The following is a 25,014-nucleotide window of genomic DNA, read 5'->3' as shown; positions in this document are numbered from 1 at the left end:
TAACTCTATACTGCCCTCGTGTGTCCGTACAGTATAACACTCGAGGCAGTGAAAGTCAGACAGCGGTCAGAGCAGCCTGCTACACCCTCAGGCTTTTTTCGTTTGTTTGGTGTTGTTGTTTTTTGCGCTTGTTTTCTTTTACTTTAGTTGCATTAAAAAAAAAGGAAACAAAAAAAGACAACTCATTTGTAGGTTATCCATTCAATCAATTTTACACATGTGACTGCTGCAGCTCGGATTCAGATGGCTTCTGCCGCTGCATACTTGTTTCTAAATTAAGCATCATGTTTTCATGGCCACACCGAATCAATCCGTCTCCCGCTCAAACTGTTGATATAAAAGAAACTATTTCTGGACTCAGAGCCTGAAACAGGCGCAGCAGCTCTCCATTGGCCGTCCTCTGCATCAGGGGCGGAGCTGGGCACACGTGCTTTTAAAGTCCGTCTCTGCAACCACAACTATCTTCTTCAGTGTCGCAGGACAGGGTAATGGCAGAAATTACGGCTTCAGACGGGAAAGCAGGGAAACAAACCAGCACAGGAAACAAACTGTGCATCTCTTGTACGAATTGGACTTAAAAGAAGAGAAAATCAGATTGGCTGCGCAGGCGCCAACAGGTAGGTGTAATGCTGTCTCTTTCAGTCTTTCAGAAGTGTATTATTGTGCAGATAAAATGTGTGGCCTCAATTAAAAAAATAAATTGTTATATTATGTGATCAGAAATTATATGTACATACAAAAAATCCAGTCTCATATAGGCTACTCCTTAAGACATCACACTTTTTCTCTAATTATTATTACTTCCATTATTACTAATCTTTATAATCACGTAATTTGGGTAAACTCTGTTGCTCATGATGTTTGTGCATGACTTTTTACCTTTTTAAATACTGCCTTGGCCGTGCAGATTAAGGATAAAAAGAATAGAAAATCAATGAATAACACCAATATGAAAAGAAAATAGAGAATCAAAATTACTCATAAATGCATCTAATTTCAAATTTAAAAAATGGTTTAAAAGCTTTTAATCAAAGATATCCTCTGCTGAATGATTAGCCAGGCCATAGGTATTGATTTTGGAAATAAAAAATAGAGCATGCTTTATGTAACCACTTTCCATCTGCCTGAGCTGCTGGCTCTTATTGCGAACTCATGCAAAACAAGCACAAGTTGCACAGACATTGCAAGCCTTTATCTGTCACCATGCAGGAATCTGCAGCCATAAGTGACATGGTGCAGGAAAGTAGACTGCGCTGAAACTAGAGAGGTGGGGACATATGCAGTGTAAATCTCAGAAGTTAGAGATATCCTTTGCACAGAGGGTCACCTGTGCACCGTTGTGAGCTTGTTTAAAGCTGCGCTGGACTACATAAAATCCTCACAAAAGAAAGGTTGACTGCAGATCAACATGCAGATATGATGAACTTGTTATTGTTTGCTTAAATCTTAAGTTTTCACTGCCACATGTTTGTCACTTAAATATAAAGTAATAGTCTGCTTTATTTAATTATTTTTTTCCTTAAAATCACTCTTTCATCTGTCGATAAATTAAGTCCCATAATCCCAGCAGTGCTAATGTTTCCAGTCGATCGAGCAGTGACATCATTAACTCAGACAAACAAAGCTGATGAAGGGCAACCTGCACATCTATGACCTTTTAAAATTTTCAGAATGGTTTACTAAATTTAAAACCAGAAAACAGCATACAATTTAGAAGACAAGACATGAATACACGCAGGTTAGAGATTTACTCATCAAATCTGTGCAGCACTATTACATTTGAATGAATTATTATGGGAACAACATGAGAACAGTCACATAAGTTTACATGGTTTGTGATTTAATACCATAGCACTAACTCAGGTGAAAACATTTGAGAAATAGAACCAGGGTTATCTTGGTTCTGTCGGAGCATATGAGGGCGATGGTAGCCATTTGTTGCCTGTGGTGTTGTATTTTAATGGACCTCTCATGCCACATACACCAAGTCAATACCTCTTCTAATTCGGCTGTCCTTGTTGCTCTGTTACATATAATGCAAGGTTACTGGTTTGTTAATAATAGTTTGTATGTAACTGAAAAAAAAAATACAAAAAACAAAGCAATGACATGCAATTTTAGATTAAACCAAATGGCATCAACAGAATATGCTGTATGTTTCTTAAATATATCCAACCTAATGCTTGTGGTGCATCTGCAGACAGAGTTGTTACCTGTGCTGCATATTTGTTCCAGGGACTCATTGGTCTAAGATGAACTGTAATATGACTCAGCTCCTAATGACGCATCAAATTATGACTTACATTGACAAATCAGCCACCCAAGCAGTTCAAATTAATTTTTAAACCTGTCACTGGTAATGTAATACATTTACCATGCTCTTTGACTGCTCTGAATACAGAGTACATAAGCGAGAACGATGCTGCTAATTTGTAGTGTCCACTGCATTATTAAGACAGCATGTAACTACACACCCACATACACGGATATTAGCTCTGGTTCCTGCCAATTACTTTAAAACTGTTTTTCTCTCTGTGATTTACACAGCCCATTTCACTGATGAGGTTCAAAGTAAGCGTCGGAGAGGAGTGAGCCGCCCTCACCAACGGTGCACCGCACTGCCAGAGAAGCAGGTCCATCATCCTCATCCCCTCCCCTCATAGGACCTAGTCCTGAGGTCCACATTTTCTGCTTGAGTTTGTCCACCGGAACATTCAAAACTGTTTCTCCAACGCTTCTACCAAAAACTTAGACTGTTTTCCAAAGCAGAAGTGGCTCAGCCCCCCCAAATGGAAGTGATGGGGAGTGTGCGAAGCCACCGTTACAGCATTGTGTCCTCTGAAGAAGATGGCATGAAGCTGGCGAACATTGCCGTCCCAAATGGCTACGGAAACGGCAATGTCAACAAGGGGCACGCGGAGCACCAGCATCAGAGCCGCTTTGTTCGGAAGGATGGGCACTGCAATGTGCAGTTTATCAACATGAGTGAGAAAGGCCAGCGTTACCTGGCAGATATCTTCACCACCTGTGTGGACATTCGCTGGCGTTGGATGGTTCTCATATTCTGCCTGTCTTTCCTCTTGTCCTGGTTGTTTTTTGGCTTGGTCTTCTGGTTAGTGGCCCTCTCTTATGGAGACTTGGAAAATGACGATCAAATGTGTGTTTCCAATGTGGACAGCTTCACCGCTGCCTTTTTGTTCTCAGTTGAGACCCAAACCACAATCGGCTATGGTTATCGCTACGTCACAGAGAAATGCCCCATCGCGGTATTTATGGTGGTATTCCAAAGCATCGTGGGCTGCATCATTGATGCGTTTATTATTGGAGCAGTCATGGCCAAGATGGCAAAGCCCAAGAAGAGGAACGAGACCCTGGTGTTCAGCTATTATGCCACAGTGGCCATGAGAGACGGTAAACTTTGCCTGATGTGGCGAGTGGGGAACCTGAGGAAGAGTCATCTAGTGGAGGCCCATGTCAGGGCCCAGCTCCTCAAGTCCCGCACCACTGCAGAGGGAGAGTTCATCCCTTTGGATCAGGTTGACATTGATGTAGGCTTCGATACTGGCATCGACAGAATCTTCTTGGTGTCTCCTATTACTATTGTGCATGAGATTGATGAGGACAGCCCGTTCTACGAGATGAACAAACGCGATATGGAAACGTCAGACTTTGAGATTGTGGTGATCCTAGAGGGCATGGTTGAGGCAACAGCCATGACGACCCAGTGCCGGAGCTCTTATGTGGCTGGCGAGATCCTCTGGGGTCATCGTTTTGAGCCAGTGCTCTTTGAAGAAAAGAACTACTACAAAGTGGACTACTCCCGCTTCGACAACACCTACGAGGTCCCCAGCACACCCAGTTGTAGCGCCAAGGAACTGGCCGAGAAGAAGTCCAACGCTTCCAGCCTGAGAAACTCCTTTTGTTACGAGAACGAGGTGGCACTTGAAAAAGTTGACATGGACGATGAGTTTGAGGAGGATGAGACACATTTGATGACAGATCCTGAGGTCGGTGCACTTGAGGACACAAACACAGATCTGGTGTCAGATTCTGAATGCAACTTGGACTCTTTACCGTTGGAGTCAACGCCTTTGACAGCAGAATCAGAAATATGACTGAAGAAAAACACAGGGTATGTTAAGGCTTGCTTTAACTTTGGTCCCAGTCGCTATTTTAATGATGCATGACGGTTTGATAACGATTGTGATAATTCACTATGCAGAAACTCTGAAATCTAAAGGTATATTAGTTATGGTGAAAATTGTGACGAGTTGAACGCTTGCATGGAACTACTGGGATAGAACGGGTTACATGCCAACGCATTAACACGGACGATCTTCTCAGAGGATCTGATTTACAATATTTTAGTTGGATAGTAACTTGGGCTCAGAAAAAGAAAAAAAAACTTGTTCCTTATTTGCACTTTTTGCATTAAGTATCCAGGTTAATAGCTCTGTCTTTCTGGCATAAATGTCACAATGAATTGTGATTAATTAGAATTAAAAAAAAAGTTTCATCTGAGCTGTTATGAATGCCAATCTAAAGTCTAAAAAGATATTTAAAGATAAAAAACACTATTTTAAAGGATAATAAGCTAAACCATCAACACAACTATATAGTATTGCTTGTTAATGAGCTGGTCTCTTAGCAAAGTCTGTTCAGTCTTCTTAACTGAGTCGGTATCGTGGCGTGAGTACACTATGCTCCTCAACCTATCATCTTGTCTACACGCAGAATCTTTTGCAACGTGTGCCTTAGCAAACGTCTTAGTCCCTGTTTAGGTACCCTGGTGGTTTGGCTTTTGAGCACACACTGCATTAGATCACACAAGAACAAGAAGCAATAAGCTGCTGCAGGCTGTTGTATTTTAATGTGCAATACTGTTCAGTGGTAGAAAGAGTCAGGGAGCTCGACCCTGAGCCAAGGCTATGAATGTTGACGACAAGTGCTGCTAAGTTACATATTGTATGTTTAGAGACAAATCTTGGAGCCAAAATGTATTAGTTGTTTTTTTTCCCCCCATTTTCAAGAGTGAAGATGCAGCTTTTAGTGTTATTTTTAGCCGTAGCCGAGCATGATTCTGTGAAGTGTGTTTTCCAAAATTTCCGTGCACTATCTTCCTCATTAGAAAATTCTTCCCCCAAGATGAGCAGATATTGCTTTATAATCTAAAGCCAAATGTGTAAATTGAGATGAAACAGTTCTAACTTATTTGTTAGCTGATTTGAAACCTGATTTTTTTTTATTGTTTTGTTGTTTTTTGTTCCTTATCTTACAGTGGTTGAAACACTGAATTGTTTGAATTGATTTTAACATAGTCTACTTTGTATAGGCAGTGTTCTTGGCAGATGAAATATACAGAATTTGGACATGTCTTAGTTAACCCTCTCAGTTCACCATTCCAAGGCTGGCGAGGTTGTTTCACATGATTAACCCGTTCCTCTCCAGGGTCCCTCAACTGGGGGACCCTACTGCAGAGAAGCATTTAAAAAATAGGCTGGAGTTTAACAGGTTTTAAAGATCAGGAATTAATCAGCTAATTATTATTTCACTCACGATCAGAAACTATAATGGATGGAATATATTTTACTCTAATCTTACTCAAGATGAACCTGTTATTATGATGCAGTAAAGCTCGGATAATGTCAGTTGATGCCAGAGCACTGCAGTGCTTCTGTTTTAGGCTTTTATTTTTCTACTACATCTTCCCAGCTTCCCGCAGAAACCAGACTGTACAGATTTTTTTTTTTAATCTTTTGCAAATACTGTATAGTTGAAAACTGTTCATGTCCCTTTTTTCAATAAAACACACAAATACAATTATCATAAGAATGATGCATTATTGACTGTTATATTGTGAGCTTTTTGTTAAAGATGTTTCATGTATTTTTTTCGTATCTATGTGCCACAAAAAAGTCCCACTTGCAGTTTGATCCAAATAATTGGACAGCTAGAGCTGCAGAGTGAGACGTGTGTGTGACACAGATGCTGATACTTTTATGTGGCCTAAATTCCAGGCCTTTAACTTTAAAGGTGTAATAGGGAAAAAATAATTAATCGAACATAACTTCAAGTTATTTTCAATGAGGCCAGTTGAAGAAAAAGAAAGAAAGAAAGAAAGAAAGAAAGAAAGAAAGAAAGAAAGAAAGAAAGAAAGAAAGAAAGAAAGAAAGAAAGAAAACTCCTCGTCTGCTTTTCTGAACCACTTTTAGTCAATTTAAGAAAATAGTATACTCTTTAAAATTTCCTACGGGAAAGTGTTCATGTATAGAATCTATGATCCTGATATTAAAGCCAAATGTTAGAATATTTTCTGAGGTTGTCATCGGAAAACCATAGATTTCAGATGTTAATGTGTCTATATGACCGTATGGAGTGTTGTGTAACAAGCCAGTAGTCCAGCGAGGTCACGCAGGCTGCATCATGTGTTCACCGGACACCTTAATTCAGAGTTAACATGTATAAAATATTATTAATCAATGCATATAGTCAATGTTGTTCTGTTACAGATGAACTTATGTTTGAACTATGAGACATGTGTTTGCAAATTTAGTTATTGTCCATCCACTGCTACATTCTGTCCTGCATAGTTCATATCAGAATGTAAGAGATTGATCAGACACATCCGCAGGGAGACAGCATTCTGATTTGATTTGTTTCTATGTAGGAAGGGGGTGCTGCTGCCGCTGGGCTTTTTCCACATTAACCAATGAAATTTCTACAAAGCTCTGGTTTGGGATGTTTATTTTGAAGAAAAGGGAGGGTCCAGTCTTTTTTTCTCAGAAAGAAATTTCAATTTATTCTGAGTAGCAATCTATTTCTCTATTGAAAGAAGGGAGGGGGGATCGGACTTTGCTTGGAAGATTTTACTCAATTCGGCCATTCTTGTAATTAAGCTATTTCTAGATTCCTTTAAAAGTAAAATCTCTTAATTTCACTCTTATTCCACCCTGATTTTCTGAAGCATTTTTGCCAAAATTGTGTGAATAAGGCATCATGTTGCATGCTGCATCCATCGCTTGAACGAAATTGAGTGCCAGTGTTGGACGCCGAGCTCGTGTCGATGATGTTGATGACGTCTGTCTGGCAAATTCCTTTGAACTGGCGTGTGAACCACTAACTGCTCAGCTTGACCTCCACATTAATTAGGTGAACATAAACAGCTTGATCTGGAACGGCAGAGGTAAAATAACCGAATTATATATATATATATATATATATATATATATATATATATATATATATATATATATATATATATATTGATGAGGCAGTTTCTTATTATTTTAATTTTGACTGTTTATATGTACATTCATGTATATACAATATTTGAATTAATATTTTTATACTTTTGTTTTATTTTACATTTATTGTGAATTACAATTATTTCTTCCAATATGATGTTTTTATTCATAACTTTCCCCCTCTAATATTTATTTTTATTTGACAACTCCTTAATAGACTACTTTTATATGTGGAGGTTTTAAATTGATATTTTGATCAGTAATATTCACCTTAACTAGACCATGGATGTAAAACAGAACTTATGGCTCTTCTCTTTTTTTAAATCTTTTGGTATTTTGACAGATTTGTTTGTGTGTTTATTTCTGTATTTCCACACCACTTTTCTTCCTTTCCTCTGGATTTGACCTCTAGGTAAGGGCACCTATGGATGCAGACGTATCTGCCTCTGGACGCAATTAATGGGCCCACAACCAATCAGATAAATTGAGCGTTTGATGTAGGCACTCTGACAACCACACTAGTATAAACAAAAGACATCCAAAATGGCGTACAGGGGAATTGGAATACTGCAGTTGTTTGTGGTAAAAATTGTTGATCCAAAATGTTATTAGCAATTTCTTGGTTTTGAATAATGACGTCGCGTCAACCCTACCCCACTTTGGCTCGTTTGGTACGTTCTGTCCCAGTGGAAATGGCTGTGAATGGGAGTGGTACCACTTTTCTAAAATGAATTGGTCTGGCTAGGAAGGTGTTAGTCCATAGCTCAGAACTTGTACAAAAAAAAAGAAAAAAATTAAACCCTCTGATATACTCCATGTTTGAGAACTCGGCATAATCTAATAAAACATAAAATATATGACTTGTGGAAGTGTGTCATTTCTCCTCCTACCTTTTTAAGTGTGTAAAAGAAGACACGGTGCTGGTTTATTTCAGTGACTGTCATTCAGAGCTGGTTTATACACATAATTTTAGAGTGTATTTAAATCACAGGCATATTTATTGCTCAGCAGGAAGCATGGTTAGTCTGGACTAAGTCGTTCTTGCACATATTTATGTAGAATATTATAACAGATAAAATGTGGGTCCCATCCGTGTCACATTTCTCTTAGATGGTCTGTTGCATCTTGGTTTTCTAAAGGTAAGTCTTAATGAATTGCTTTTAAACTGTTTGGATATACCTGCTAGGACACATTTTCCAATCCAACTAGTCAGAATGCGATAGGTTGATGTTCTCCGCCTCTGTGGTGACTCCATGCCATCTACATTAAAAAAAAGATGGCAAGATGGTAAGATTCCTTACTCGAAAACATGCTGTTATCAAGTGAGTAACTTGAAAAAGGACGGCACAGTGGTCATTGGTGTCATCTCACAGCAACAGCGTCCCTGTTACAATCTTTAAATGGCATAGTCCTAGGTGCTCTGGTGCTCTTCCACATTTCGAGGACCGTAAAATTAGGCGAGCAGGTGATATCAGTAGGTGTGCGCGTGCATGCTCATTTCTCTCTGTGTCCTGTAATGCACTAGCAAAATGTCAAGGGTGCACCCCACCTCATCCTGTGTCAACTGGGATGAGCTCCAGCCAGCACTGTGACTCGGAACAGTATAAAGAGTGTAAGGAGGATGGACAAATATTGGAATACATTCAGAAATAATGACAATGGTTTTGATTCCAGCGACCTGACAGATGTGGCATCTCTGTTACACTCATCTGCTCCTACTTCCAAGAAAGATTTGTGATGACACGGAGAGAAAGTGCAACAGCGGAAACCCTCTCGATTTATAATCACAATGTTAAAATAACTTACTGCCTCCATATTTCTGGAACTGAGACTCTTTCTGAGTCTGAAACCAAAACAGACCTGAGCCATGTGGTTGATGGTGGCTTTGACCTCTGTTTTCATAGGCATAATGATTGTAAATGGGGACGAAACACTTGCAAGGAGTATACAGTTCAAGAAACATACAAATGTTTTGATGCATTTCTAAGATTTTTTGATTTTTTTTGACAACATGCAAAAGCCTTTGGTACAAGCCAAGATGTCTTAGTTAAACGTGCTATTGTTGCATTCAACAAATGGGAACTAGCAAATAAAACTTGTTTGTAAGAGATAAATGTCATGTAGTGATATACTACATGCTCTTTTATCAGGTCAGGATATACCAGTTCCTTTAAGTGACTTATGGTGATTTAGTATTTCATGTTTGGGGCGAGAAATGAAGACTCGGATTCACAACTACCTTACTGCCTTTGTTCAATCCTGCTGTGTCAAACATGCAGAAGCGGACCGATGTAACGTAGTGGTTAAACGCCTCTACTTGCTTGGAAGTTGGTAACAGAGGTCACAGAAAAGAGTGCTGCGTGAATTATCTATGCAGAAAGGCATAACAGGAGTGTATAGAGTGTATAGATCACCACGAGTCATGGTGTGCTGCAAAATAGAGCAGCAGCAGGTATTTTTGACATAATACACATCAAAATTATTTCCGCTGGTTGAAGATATAAAACAAAGCTTTACTTTTTTTTTCTTTTTCTTTTTAAATGCAGATATCCTACACTGACAGGCTGCCGCGCTGCATATGGCTACGTTCAGAAATGGATTATGATTAATCAATTTTACATCAGTTTTGATTAAAAATTAGATAAAAAAGGAAAGAAAACTGGCTTTAGTTTTGCTTTCTTGCTTTGTCATTAACAGTAAATGTCATCAGTAGTAAAAGTACAACATTGTCTAGCATTTTATTCAAGACTAAACAATCATAATACTTTACCGCTACGTTGCACTCTGTCTTTCTGGAGTTAAGTTAACCACTTGGAAACAGGACTTTTTGTATCATTTTATTCTTATTTTTTTTTTTGTTTAATTTAGAGTTCCTCATTGTCAGCCAGTCCAACATTACATGCAGCAGCAGTCAGTTTGTCAAATATAACTATCTACTTTTCAAAGAATACCATACGTCACTCAGTAAATTGAATCATATTTGTTCTGTAATTTTCACCGGGCAGCATTTTATTAATAATTGATGCTGCACATCATTCTGTGTACCACTTGAATTTCTGAGATGTTTTTTTTTCTCTCAAGCATTTTCAACTTTTGACATCTAAAGGCAAAGCAAGGCAAGACAAGTTTATTTGTACAGCACAATTCAACACAAGGTAATTCAAAGTGGTTTACATCAACATTAAAAGCGGCAAGAAACAATTAAACAGTAAATAACAAATGATATTTTCAAAAATCATCTAAAAGTAACACAGATATTTTTCTTCTTAGTTACAATACAATATTATTTCTCTTTGCTACTAGTTTTAATTTTTAAACTATAATGACCCTAAACACACATGCATCAAAACACACACACCAGCTGACACTGATTTTGGCTACATCTTCGACAGCTGACTGTCTCATGACACTGAGGGGAGGAAGAGGAGAATCCAGCAGGTACAATATGTTGGCCAGGATTCAGGCTTTTTCCATTCCCCTGCCCTGCTGAAAGACAATATGTATTTATTCACTCTCACTGCTCACACAAGCAACAACAGGAAATGCAGGCGGCGTAGCAGCTCACATGCAGTCGTGTGCGTTTGAGCCGTGCTAGTCTATTGATTTACTTTATTGTTCACATTTAGCTCTCCCTTTTCATACAAATACTCCATTAGTCCAAGGCTGTTTGCACACATTGTCATGAGAGCAGAATACACTTACAGATCTGCAATCACGCAGCTATTTCTACGTTGGTAACTGCCCATCTATTCATGCCACTGACCTTTAAGCTTTTGGCTCTGGCTCCTCTGATGTGGACAAATACACCCAGAGCCAGGAAATAACTAGGAAGTGATATCTAGTTTAATGCTTATTGTTGGCTCTTGACATCCTTGTGCTGACCTCGTGTTGAACTTAGTTGGACGTGATGGATGCGCATAGGCAAATGAGCCACAATAGCTAATATGAAGCCTTCTCTGACCTACATTTCTGCAGCCGGCATCCTTTCTGGAATACTTAAGGATGAGTTATAATTAATTACTGAGGTGAAAGTGATACGTTAGCAACACCGTGCAAATTATCCCTGTCTGTGATTGTCTAGCCAGAGCCTTTATTTAGTCTCACCCCAAAATGTTCACCTCCTTGAGAGAAGCCTGCTAAGGAACATTAAATTAATCTAAAACAATTGGTTCATATCAAGGCTGGAGAATTTAAAGGATGAGGGAGGGGCTTTTTTTATGAGAACAGCTGAAGAGAGATGGATAGCTCTGAACCTCTTCCAGCCCTTCCCTGATAAAGGTTACCACCGGACCAATCGTGCCAGCTACTCATTATATACAAACACTTAGCACCACCAGCTGCTGCTGCAATGCCAGATACAGTGTTCAGCGTGTTGTTTCATTTATGCCTGTCTATGTCAGCCAAGCCACACTATCAGGAACTAGTACTAGTAAGTTTGTTTATGTAACCCACACTACAACTAACTCCGTGTTTAAAGTATCAAACTGCCCACTGGATGCTGTGAAACTGTTTTTGTGAATGGAGCTGTTTTCTCTCCACTGCACATGCAGCATCATCAGCACCTCTGGGAACAAACAGTTTCCACTCTGAAAAGTGTCAGGAAAAGCTTACAGCCACGGTTACTATAACGATACCTGGGCAACCGCCAGCATCACCAGCCTGTATGGATTCCTCTAGAGGATAGACAAAGATAGTCAAAGACAGAATTCAAACCTGGATTCAAACTCTGGTTTCTACCTTTCTACTATTCCTTAAATCACTTGCAGATTGGCTGCCTTTTCTTTTTCCACAGCAAACCGGGACAATGTGATGACTTATGGATGTATCCATAAGTCCTTCCTTCAGCCATGATGGCTGACCATTATTTAACACTGGAATATTTTGACAATTATTTATAATTGTATTATTACACCTTCAAATCCATATATAATGCCTTTGACTGTGGGAATCAAACTTTTCCAGAACAAACCACAGTTTTTCTTAATTACTGAACTAAATAATTAACTTCTCAGTTGACTGAATTCTTAAATTGATGTTTTTCCCAGTTCTGGTCCTTGTGGGGAAAGTGCCCACAGTTTTTAATTACAACCCAAAAATTTGTGAAGATACAAATTAAAAACATATATTATAACAACACGACTCCATTTCTTCCAAAAAAGATCAGGAATACTGATTTGTAGGACCACAGCCCGTGTGTCAGGTACCACTTAACATTAATCTACTTTTTGAGGTTTAAAAGTCATATTTTTAAATGTTGCTATTTTAAATGGTGCATTTTGTAGTGCTTAGATAATATTTTGTAGTGCTTAGATTAAGGTTTCCCATTTCAATCCCTTGCTCACGTTATCATATATGCTGCTTTTGATAATTGGAAGCTATTGATGCAGCGCCGTCTGAGGGATCAGAAATGGTGGTTGTCCAGCTTTGGCAAAGCCGAAACTGGACTCCTTTCACTTTTTGCCCTAAAATCCCCTCAAATTCATTGAGTTGTTTAATGATGTGAAGAATAAATTTACAAATCCCTTCCTTCGAGGAACATTGTTTTTAAACATCTCAGTGATTTTCTCCTACGTATGTAGACAATGTAGAGCTCCTCTTCTCATCTGTGCTCCTCAGAGTCATTCATGGAAAGCTATTTTGTGGCAATCATCTGTTCATCTTGATTAAAATAACCTGTTTCTTTCTGTCACCTCTTAATTTGAACTAAATTGTCTGCATACTAATAGATTTTAAAAGTATTGCAGGTCGGAAATTCAACATCCATCCATCCATTTTCTATACCTGTGGGGTCTGGGGGTCTGCTGGAGCCTATCCCAGCTCATTACAGGGCTGCACCCTTGCCAGTTTATTGCAGCGCCACATATACAGACAACCATGCACACTCGCACACACACCTACAGGCAATTTACAACCATCAATTAACTTAGCATGCATGTTTTTGGACCGTGGACAGAAGCTTGAGTACCCAAAGGGAACCCACGCAAGTACAGGGAGAACACAGAAAAATTCAACATCTTACCCAAATGAAAAAAAACAACAAATGATTAGCTCGTACATAATTATTATACACTTTTAGAGGTGCCGTAAGATAATTGTTTATCATGACGGACAGGGAGAAGCACTCGCACCACACACACTTAGAAAAGCAGGACACAAGACAAGTGCAATCATCCTCGTCCCCACTTTAGATTTAATTCACACAGAACAAGATTAGAGGATCCAATCAGTAGTGACATTGAGCCTGGCACTGCGCGGAACGGGACACCGGGGAGGCCTAATCATCCCTACGGCTCTGCTCCGCTGCTGCGAGCCAATCAAATCCTCTATAGATGTAGCAGATGGTCGATATCATCTTCTTTCCTTTCCAGGTGAGATTATCTGCCCAACTTCAGACCTCACCAGAGGATATTTAATACAACACTGGCCTCTCTGCCACCCAGCCTGGGATGCTGATGCTGAGTTTCTCATGGCATCAATGATGACCCAAAATGTGAAGAGGGTCCAGTCTGCCCCCAGTGGGCATCAAACCTCAACATTCAAACGTCAACAAATACAAAAAGGGGTTGCTTTAAGTTTAGGGTTAGGGTTATGGGAGTCAATAAAGGAAAAACAAAGTTTAACAGCTAATAAGATAGTTTCCCATTCTAAAAATAACAAGTGGTTCTTCAATCAGCTCAGAACACAATTTCGCCCTACAAGAAGATTATTCCTTACGTCACAACACAATTTTCTCTCCTGTCCTGCCAGTCCTGAGATTACAGAGGTGGCTTATGTTTGGTTTAAGCATGTCTGCCATAAAGAAAACAATGACACAGACGGTCTGTGGGAAGTCATGTGACGTCTGATCAGACATTTATTTAAAAGAAGAGCAGGCCAAGGTTGACTCAACAGAAACATTTCCTTCATCAGACATATAGATACATGTTACACGTTATCGTTGTCCATATTATCAGCACAATGGATATACAATGAGCCGAACAAGCAGGGCCGGTTCTAGAAAATGATGACTAGGGCTGCATTTCAGATCAGAGGGGGTGCACATGCCTGGCACGTTATTCAACACTAAATTATGCATTTTCCCATAATTTCAAGCAGAATGATACTAGTAAAACAAGAATATTTAAAGTGTATTTCAAATGCTTTATTGCAGCAATATTGCTGCAGAACAAAGAAAATGCTACATTTAGTCTGGGCTACCTCACCCATCAGATAATCTACACTGCAAAAATTCAAAATCTTAACAAGAATATTTGTCTTATTTCTAGTTAAAATGGCTAATTTTTAGTCTAAAAACATCTTATTACACTTAAAACAAGATTCATCACTGGAAAAAACAACAATTTACACCTTTTTCAAGTAGATTTTCACTTAAAATAAATAGAAAAATCTGCCAGTGGAACAAGATTTTTTTGCTTGTAATAAGAAGATGAATCTTGTTCCACTGGCAGATTCTTCTACTTATTTCAAGTGAAAATTGACTTGAAACAGGTGAAAATTGTCAAATAACAAGTTATTTTTCTGGTAATTACTCTTGTTTTAAGTGTAATAAGATTTATTGACTAAAAATGAGACATTTTAACTAGAAATAAGATAAATATTCCTGGTAAGATTTTAAGTTTTTGTCAGTTTTTTTTCCCTTCTTTTCAACTGAGCATGCAAACACATAAACTAAGGGTGCATGCTTATGCACCCTCGTAGAACCGGGCCTGCGAACAAGTACAAAATAGAACAAATTAGTTTAACAAGAGCTCTGACGCAGTAGTGCACTTCAGGAGCAGTAAACACATACAGTATATCTGTCTGTGTGGTGGTACAGAAAGGGCTGGTAACCCAGCGGCGAGCTAATCAATGTAATGTTCAGAAGCCACTTGTGTAACAGAAGCCACCTATCTCTGCTCTAGTGAGGCATTGAAAATAGGGCACATTGTCCATGTCTAACAAGAGCAATAGGTAATAGGAGAGGAGCATCACACCTCTTGAGGAGATGCTTCAGCTAAAGAGAGCGTCCACTGTTCCTCCTCAGGGCTCAGATAATTAGTGATGTGCAGCGATCTTTTAATTTTCCTTTTTGAAATGGCCTGGCAATGAAAATCCTGCGCATGTCAATACGGAGAGAACAAAACAAGTGACGTCAGAAGAGAACAAGGAAATGTGTGGAATTTTTCGATAAAATAATACTCTTGTCATGCTGCGGCCCCGCGTGAATGTGCATGTGTTGCACTGCTTTGCCAGCTTGAGAGATTACTTTGAAAAGGAGAAGCAGTGCGTATGACATCATCCTTTTCCCAGAAGACCGGATTATTTGTGTCATTTAAACATTGGCAGACTAAAGAAACTAATCTGGACTCAAGTCAAATGCAATGCCAGGTCTATTTCAGACACAATACATCGTTCCATTCAAGAGAGATGATTACTTTCCATCGCTAATTACAAAAAAGAAAAAAAAAGTCTGGAGTATCCTGAGGGACATGGACGCTGATCGTTCTCTAGCGGATCTCGTACGGCTTCTTTAAAGCAGGACTGGGAGGATAGTTTTGTTTTTGCAAGTGAATCGTATGATTCAAAGCGCTGTCATCCTGGCCACATCACTGTGACATTCAGTAGTTTCTTTTAAGCACACTCATATCCTCTTCATTTTCTTGGTTATCTTCTGATATATTTCACTAAAGAATCTAACTTTTCTCCATCAGTACATCTAACCTGACTGCGCTGCTTCAGCAGCCCTTTTTTTTTACAAAAAGATGCAAAAGTATATTAACAGTGGCTGTATAAAGGTATATTGTCCTCCAGAGGGACAAACTATGATCGTGAGCTGCAGGATTATGCTGGTCCACATTATTTTCATAGAAGTACAAGGGGGTTAAATATAAAGTAATGTCTCAGCGGCCAGGCTCGTCTTTGCATCCTAGTTGTTTGCCATTAACAGGCACAGACTTGCAGAGAGGTACCGTTGATGAGCAGCATCTCTCTGCACTTACTCTCACTGGGGACAGGCATGTTTCCATTAGACCAGCTGGGCTCTCCTTCAGGAAAACAGCCTGGGTTGGGGAGACGCTGCCTGCTTTTCCTCCTACCGTGAGAAACCAGAAGCTATGGCAGTAACAAGGAAAGCTAAGATTGACTTACTGATCTTATTCCTGTGTCAGGGGCAACAGAAATCAAGAAGTGTAAGAATACCTCATCGTTTGAGGGAGGGGATAAAAATTATACATACATTTAATTTATGTATCACCCATGGCATGAATAACATTTGAAGATGTTTAAGTCTGAACTTAAGTGAGAAACCAACTGAGAAACGTGCTGCAATTGCATTAAGCTACACTGCTAGCATAGCTAAGAAAAAAAAAACAAAAAATGATTGAGTGGGTTTGTGTGTCTGCAGGCCAGTGTTATCACAAGCTGCAAAACCTCTTGCACATTCATTCATGCTGTTGGAGAACATTTGAATAGTTTAAAACAATGTGAGCATGCAGTCTCACATTTGCCCAGCTGCCTACATCACAGCTGGTCGATCAATAGCTGCTTGTCATGCTGGAGGTCATCAATGGAAACATGGAAACACATTTATGTAATCAGGCAAATAGCAGATGAGAGGTCAAAGATAAAATAAATAAATAATTACTGGCTTATTCTTTAGGTCTGGCTGAAGAATTTCCTCAGTGTGATCAATCAAATGAGAGAGTGGTGCTGAATGTACATTCATAACTCTGAAGACTGGATGTTGAAAGCTCAGACTTCGGTTACAAATTCACTAGAGAGCTGCAGCTGTTACTAACATGAGCGCGCTGCACTTCTGTTGCACAATGTGAAGATATTAACTTGCGCTGTCTTTGGCTCTCCCAGGTTTTAAAATAGGCCAAATGATTTGAATCATGCAGTAAACAACACACCCCTCCGTGTTTTGCTCTGCAGCATAATCCATCATAACAGCATTTGAAATAACAATTGCTGCGATATAATTCAGGTTTCTATTAATGTCTCATACTGTAGCTATAGGCCTGTGATGGCTCAAGTTTCTCCATTTCCCCATGAGGACACTTTACTTGACTATCCAGAACAGAACTTGTGGCTTTTGCTTGACAACACCTGTTGCGTGATGGTGGCGTTAACCAAACATTGGTCTTAGATGTCAAGTGTGTAGTTATGGGACCACTTTTATTTTTTTATTGAAACGTGAGAAGCAGGTGCTAGGCAGGCAGATGGGAGGCTGGATAGAGGTGGTCAGTAGTAGTTCCTTAAGAAACTGGCTGAGAGGTAGGAATTGTGAATGACTAGGACGAAGAGAAAACACCCTACAGAATAAACTCACAGGGTGATTGATGTGGCCTCTCTTCCAGTGTTTTTGTAGATCTCTTTGAATCAGTCATCCACATCATACTCCTAAAAAGCTTGAACATAAAGAAACTGGTTGACTCGAAAACAGTGGCGTAGCCAGAAAAAATACATTGGGTATGCAGCAAAGACGGGATGAACCAAATTCATTTTTAACAAACCGAGCGTTACACTCCCACAAACATTCAAAAGCATGTATTTCTCTCCATTCCAACATTATTTACAGTTCAAAACATATCCTTGGGGCACTTTCACACTGTGTATTTATACACAGTATGAAGATGCCTTTTTTTTCCCTCCTCCCTCCCCAATGTCATCCTTTCTCTGATCTGATTTCGCCAGTTGACTCTTGTCTCATGTTGTTATTGTTTTGTCTGTTGTCTTGATGGGTTGTACTGGTTCAATTTCCCTGTGCTGGGACGCCAGTTCAGCGACAATAAAGGCTATTCTATACATTGTGTGCATTTCCATCACTTATAACAAACCATGTGTCTCTTAACAGGCCATGTATGGCACGTGCACATAATAATTTGGGCTTAACAGTCCCATCATTTTGGCAAGCTTGTATGATCATACTTATTTATATGCAATGCTGAGTAAAAATATCTATAAGTAAGTGCTCTAAAATAAAAGTTAAGAGTAATTCACAGCAGGTCTAAACATAATCACACATACAAGGTGCTCTCAAATAAAAACACATTTTATGTGTTTAAAAAAAAAAAAACATAACCACACACAAACATTGTGTAGCCATTGAGACGAACATATTAAAATATAAAACATTCATGTGTGCACTCATGCACTCTCATAAAGCCATAATGTATCCATATTATGCAAGATCAACAACGGTATATAACCATCTGAACACAATTGTTGGGCTCATCATTCATCACATATAATTATGTACCAGCTTGGCCTGATGGTTTCCTATTGCAAAGCAACCAGCAGAGTAAAAGACAACGATATTGCTGCATATTGCTGCTTGTCTCTGCACACTGCTCTCCATTTAAAGGGCACGATGGCTTGGCTTGGACCACGTTTATTATTTCATCAGAGTCCAGTTTCTCTGCAGCTCTTTTTCAAACATGAGCTAAGAGGTTCTATTCGGTCTTTCTGTGAGCATTATAGCTCTGCTGATGGATTTAATCCTGTTTACAACTGAAAAAAGACACTCCACAGAGCAACAACACATCCAGTGATATCAGAATATGAAGCAAGCAGTTCATGTTGGGGAAAACATTCAGTTTGATGAGATGCCCAAACTGTTGATTCAGAGTCCTCCAAACCAAGTCCAAAATGCCTGCTCGGTGCGTGCAATACATCCACGTGTCACAACGCATAGCCTGACGGCAAATTTTACAAATTGATTAATTGATTGAGTCGAACATATAAGTAAGACAAAAACAAAAAAATGCATCACATGTTTGGCGTGGCATAGCCACAGGTGTGCCAGGGTGGGCACCCGCTACACCACAGCTCAAAAACCAAGCAGAAGAATCCAGTTACCTTCCATTCATTGTATTTATATATTTATTTATTTATTTATTTATAAATGTCAGAATTTTTTACTACTTCACATGCAAAACTTCACTGTGGTAAAATTCAGGAGGAAATATCCAAAAATAAAGAGTGAAAATGTGTGTCTATACCATACCTGTCAAGTGTTGGATTTGAAAATAAGGGAGATTTTCCAGCACCTGCAGCGAACCATCCCACCACCCCGACAAGCTCCACTACCCCTTACTTTTTAAGACAGGTGCACAATAAATCTAAAATACCAATTTGTCAACCCCTTACTAACTACAATTACGTGATCAGAATATGATAGGCCAACCTTCGTTCACATTGAAATGCTGTGAGCGGTACATTTCTGAAAACACACTAATGTAGATGACTGCGGGAAAGAGGTGTAATATACGGTCGATTCCAGTAAAAACGGGCTCCGGACCCCACGTGACCTGTTTTTTTACAGCGCCATTTTAGCAGGAAAGAGAACGTGCAAGTCAAAAGTCACAACGTAATCATGAATTTCAGAGCGTTTGAGTTTTCCGTGCATTTAAACCCAAAATATAAAGAAAACAATGTTGCTAAACTTGAAAGACTCAATGGCTCCAGGAATACTTTTTAAAAGTATCGAAACTGCAACAGAGGTGCCGGACCTCCAGTATCCCGACGTCCTTGACTACCTGATCAATTTGCCTTCGTCTTATTCAGGGGATTCTCTCGAAAATGAGAAAAAGCCTGGAGGAGTATAAATGGACGTTAGGCCCTGGATTTGTGATCAAAATTCAGCTTTGGAATCTTTCAGCATTACTGGAGCTAATGTCTAATGGCTAATGTATTCACCATGTTCATTAGTATCAAATTTAACTTTGTTTGCTGTGTGAATCAAATTTGTAAGGCACCACCTCATGCATTCATTTCAAATGTCTATGACAAATAGTTATCATGAAGGTGCCTTTATTTATTTATTTATTTATTTTTTTTCTTCAGGTGAGTCATTCAGTCATTCATCTGGAGCTCTATACTGGTATTTATCTATTTATTTTAAAATGTAACCTCTTTGGTTGATATGAAGGTTTGCAGAATGTAATTTTGTCCACTAGACACGGCCTCCTTACCAATTAATATTGCTAACAATGGCCTGAGTCCAGAGTTTTGAAAGGTGTGTTTCTCTTGCGTGAGGTTGGAACGAGGTTAATTTACATGTGACATAATTTCCACTCCCAAACGCCAACATAAAAAGTGAATGCATTATGATTGTACCTTTGAAAGCTTATTATGCAACTGTAAAGCAGAAATTAAAATCAGGATCTGTGATTTTTCCTAACATTTACTGGAACACGTGAAGAAAGACATGTTAACATGGTTAAATATTGACTTTTTATTAGAGAAAGACTTTCATTTGATAGGCCTGATACAGGATATTTCAGGCTCACCTATCAAATCACAATGTATCAGCTTAGACTGTGGAAGTCTCTATTACGTTACTTCAGCACAAACCAGTGACATTAGGCTGTAAAGCATGCAGGGATGTAGTTTTAGATTGATAATTTACAGTAAGTTCATGTAGTGGCGATTTGTCTCCAACAACTAATTCAAACGGCCACTGAGAGGTAATCCTTTTTCTAACGCAGATCAGATAGGAACCACAGTATGGAATGAGGCGATTGTCCAGACAGGCAGCGATGTTTTGGGGCATTTAATAAACCTCTTCCGGAAGAAAACAGCAAGATGTTGAGATGTTGGCTCTGATTCTGTCCTAAGGCTGATACTGAAGCTGGTAAAAACCATACACCTTCCCTGGTGCCCACTGACTTCCAACTGTCCAACTGTGGAAACCTAAACCATTTTTGGTCTTCTGTGTGATGCAGCACTGGCTGATGACGGGCTGGAGTTGTCCCCGGGGATGGATTACCAAACCAAACCTTCGGAGGCCAAAAAGCACAGGTTTATTGGAAAATGCCAAAAATAACAAATAACTTCAGCATGGCCTTTCTGTTAATTTATAATTACTACAATGTAAGAAATGTGAAAGTTTGTGCACTGCTGGTGCATTTTAGTCCCATAGGTTGCACCAAAAATGTAATTATGTAATTTCCTTATCATGAACAAGTCCCATTTGGCCATTTTCTTTTCTGTAAAAGACATATTCATGGGATGGCTTTGTAGCCCGAACCTTTGAATCCACAGAGCACAGAACTCCCCCCAAGGCTTTTGATAGAAAAGAGGAACTTTACATCTTGCATTATCCATGTGCACACAACTGTGAAAAGTATATTTCTATTGAAACATGCTAACTATGTCTCAGCCGTCTTCACCAATAAATATATGTACCGTAGTTAATTTTTGAGGGGGATCAGTGACTGCACTGTTGTTCATGTATGTTTTTTTAAGCTTTATACTTCATTAAACCATCATCCTACATTATTCAGTTTGTCTTCCATTTATTTGACTTTTATTATTATTTTATATTTTTTGCTTTGACCAGCAAACAGTAACATGTCAGTATGTTCGTTGTGTGCTCCCTCGTTATAAATTGTGCACATGTGGATCAGTAATACAGCACGATCTAAAACTGTAATTTAAAAGAAAATGTAATTATGCCAAGCCTCAAGTTGACTAGTCCAACAACGCTTGCATAGTGAAGTAAGAATTTCAAGGTATAACTTGAAGGAATCGTATGCCCTTTGGCATGAATATATATATTCTGCTAAAGCCAGTGGTTCAAAAGAATGAAAATAAATAAAATGATGAATTGAACAATTACAGTCATTATGTTCTAAATGAAACAACATTTTGTGGTGATGCAATTTGGGCATGATTATAACTACAACTTGAGTAGAATTATGCAATGCCATCCGCAACATGTATTATTCCTTTTTTTCCCAGTAAAATACGGCCGCTTACTGTATATTTCAGTGTGGAGAAAAATGGTCCTGGCATTACATTTTCTCCTGCTGTTATGGTGTATTTTATAAAACACACTCCACATTTGGTCATGTATCACAGCAGTAATGACAGTTGAGGACGTCCAGCTGGTCTCATCTGCCCAGTGCTATGTCATCACTTATCGTCATGCTGCTCTCCAACCTGCCAGACTCAGACTCCTGGTGTACCGGGAGCCTGTACAGCACAGCATGTTGCATAAGGTGTCAGCCCAGGGGCAAGGAATATCCTGTCCATAAAAGTTCTTCTACCCTCCTCGGTAAAATAAATCCATTATGACTATCCACCACAGGCGGGCCCTGTGTTGTCTATGTGGAAGGCCAACATAAACAATGCCATCTGCTACTTGTATGTCTGCCATGTAAAGAGGCGGAGATGAATGCATTTTCCTTGAGAAGGCGTGCAGACACATCAACATGGATTCAGCCAGGTGGAATGAGGGATGATGTCGTGAATTTTCCCATAACTAAAATTGGACACATTAAAAAATTACAGTGCATAGTTATTAAAATTGTAACAACGAAGTCATAAGGAGACTGATTTTATGAAACTGTGTGTGTGTGTGTGTGTGTGTGTGTGTGTGTGTGTGTGTGTGTGTGTGTGTGTGTGTGGCACTCTGCTGAGTTTTTGGGTGGTTTGCAAAACACTCCTGCTGAATTTCCTTCTCTAAGAACACAGGCAGGTCAGGGGGTGGTGAGAGCTGGCAGAAGATTAAGGAAACATTTCTAAAAAAGGAGCGCACATAGCCTACTTACCATGTCTTCCTGGCAGGCCTGCGTCCATCTGCAAGTCCCTTTGCAAAATTTCCCAAACCTTACTTGACTGCTCAAAAAATAAGCATGAATTTAATCTCAAGTGCATATATAGATAAGATTAGATCTGTTAGAGTAAGAAAAAAGAAAAAAAAGAAAACTTGATGGCTGAACAAGACACTGCATAATAAATAATATTAATTCTAACATTGTGGTTATCGATAAGTAAGGAGAGCGACTAATACAACCAGTAACATGGGGTTAACATGTCAAAGTATCATGACTTTGTCTCTGATGTGCCTTTTTGATATGGGAAAGATGTCCTGCTGCACTGTTTTCCTGGGAAAACTATCAGTTGGGATTGTGTTGGAAAGAAATAGACTGGATAACTATATTTAGAACAATATTAACTAAGTTTTTCATAATATACCTCAATGATATACAAAAGAAAATCATAAATTCATCATACACATAACACTTTGGAAAAAAGCTGATTATAATAAAGCTGTCCTTTAACAGTTAAGAGAATTTCTGACTCACTTCTGCATCAAAATCAACATTCGGAGGAGCTGGAACAGGACAGCAGTTCAGCTAGATTGCTATTTTTCTCCTTCACACAACAACCTTTTGAGAAGCATTATGTAAGTCCTAACTCATCAAAGGGTAAAAGGACTGTCTTTAGTTTGGCTGAGAATCCGGTCAACGGCACATCGCTGGACCGTTGCCTGAAGTCCACTGCCATTGAATTTACCTTCGCTTCTTTTATTCATCACACCCCATAAAGACTCACGACCCACCAGGAAAAGAGCATCCACATCTGTGGACTTATATAAGTTGCTTACAAAATCAGGGTATAATAATAGTCCTGAGCAACAATAACAAGCGTCCAAGAAGATTAAGAGCATTTGAACTCTTCATACCTTTTGAAAACAAACCACATGCATGATTTGCTATGTTACTCGCAAATACAGCACCTCATGACTTAAAGCCTGCACCTGCACATCCCCAGACACGACAGTTTGCTGACCGTGCCACAGAGGATATAGGCCTATGGTTTTACACACACCTTCTCACAAGCTGATGCAGTTTTTGTCCTGCTGTGGATCCAGTATTCTTTCCTGTGAAATGCTATCAAAGGATGGTGTCACGGTACCATCGTTTGACACCTCTGAATCTCATTTGAGACAAAAGATTGAAAGAATATTTGAGTCGTTTTGAACGCTTCTGAATGAAAACATGAAGAGCGCATGCTCGTAGACTTTGAATCATTTTGTGATGGGCAATCTTTTACAATCTTATAGAATGTGAAGTTGAAAGTTTAGATTAGCTGTGATGAATAAATCTCACAAAAATGAAATCATCACCAAACTTAATGAATATACTGAAGTGAACATGCAGATTCAATTCATATTTTGGAGGAATCTACATCACCAATTATGTGATAATACCCATTCTCTTCCAGAAAATACTCCCCCTCCCTTTAACAGAATTTGAGCTCTTGTAACCTGTGACATTATATGCCCTAAGGTACAGTATCCTTTCAGGGGATAACATTATCCTACTGAAACTTTGATATAACTTAAAGTAGTCAGTGTGCTGCTTGAATAACAGTATAGATTTATTGTCCTTTGAAAATTACTCAGTACACAGCTGTTAATGTCTAAACAGCTGGCAACAAAAGTGAGTACACCCCATAGTGAACATGTCTAAATTGTGCCCAAAGTGTCAATATTTTGTGTGACCACCATTGTTATCTAGCACTGCTTTAACCCTCCTGGGGCTGAGTAATTTTCAATGGACAATAAATCTATACTGTTATTCAAGCAGCACACTGACTACTTTAAGTTATATCAAAGTTTCATTAAGATAGTGCTATCCCCTGAAAGGATATTACAGAATATTTGCAAAAATCTAAAGGGTGTACTCACTTTTGAGATATACTGTATAAAACTACAAACGTTAAAACACTAGAGCTGCTCAGCAAGCAGGTTTTAGTTACAGTGGGACTGCGCATGCATGCGCTGAGGTGTACCATTTCTTTGTTTGGCATCAATCACATTTTCATTACATTACGCTTTCTGTGCACTATCACCTGCAGGACGATGGGGAAAAAAATCTTGTTTACAGGTTTGTGAGAGGTTGAAACTGGTCTCGTTCGTCAGCATTCAGTCATCTTCAGAATTTACCTGTGTGCCAAAATAAAAGCGTAAATTCAAACCGTCAAGTCGTGTGGTAGT

At 39.1% G+C, this 25,014-nt stretch overlaps 1 protein-coding gene across 1 annotated transcript; it reads left to right on the top strand.

Moving 5' to 3' along the window:
* Positions 1-482: 482 nt before the first annotated feature.
* Positions 483-4,202, top strand: LOC133422110 (inward rectifier potassium channel 2-like). The gene is made up of 2 exons (XM_061712012.1): positions 483-617; positions 2,548-4,202. Exon 2 carries the CDS (start codon positions 2,790-2,792, stop codon positions 4,113-4,115), a length of 1,326 nt encoding a protein of 441 aa, XP_061567996.1. The 5' UTR covers positions 483-617; positions 2,548-2,789; the 3' UTR covers positions 4,116-4,202.
* The last annotated feature ends 20,812 nt before the right edge of the window (positions 4,203-25,014 follow it).

The sequence above is a fragment of the Cololabis saira genome, chromosome 21 (assembly GCF_033807715.1).
Source record: "Cololabis saira isolate AMF1-May2022 chromosome 21, fColSai1.1, whole genome shotgun sequence".
In the NCBI taxonomy this organism is placed as follows: Eukaryota; Metazoa; Chordata; class Actinopteri; order Beloniformes; family Belonidae; genus Cololabis; species Cololabis saira.
This window is presented reverse-complemented; position numbering and strand designations above follow the sequence as displayed.

Excerpts from the sequence above, each read along its gene's own strand:
- LOC133422110 (XM_061712012.1), top strand. The coding sequence starts at position 2,790 with ATGGAAGTGATGGGGAGTGTGCGAAGCCACCGTTACAGCATTGTGTCC.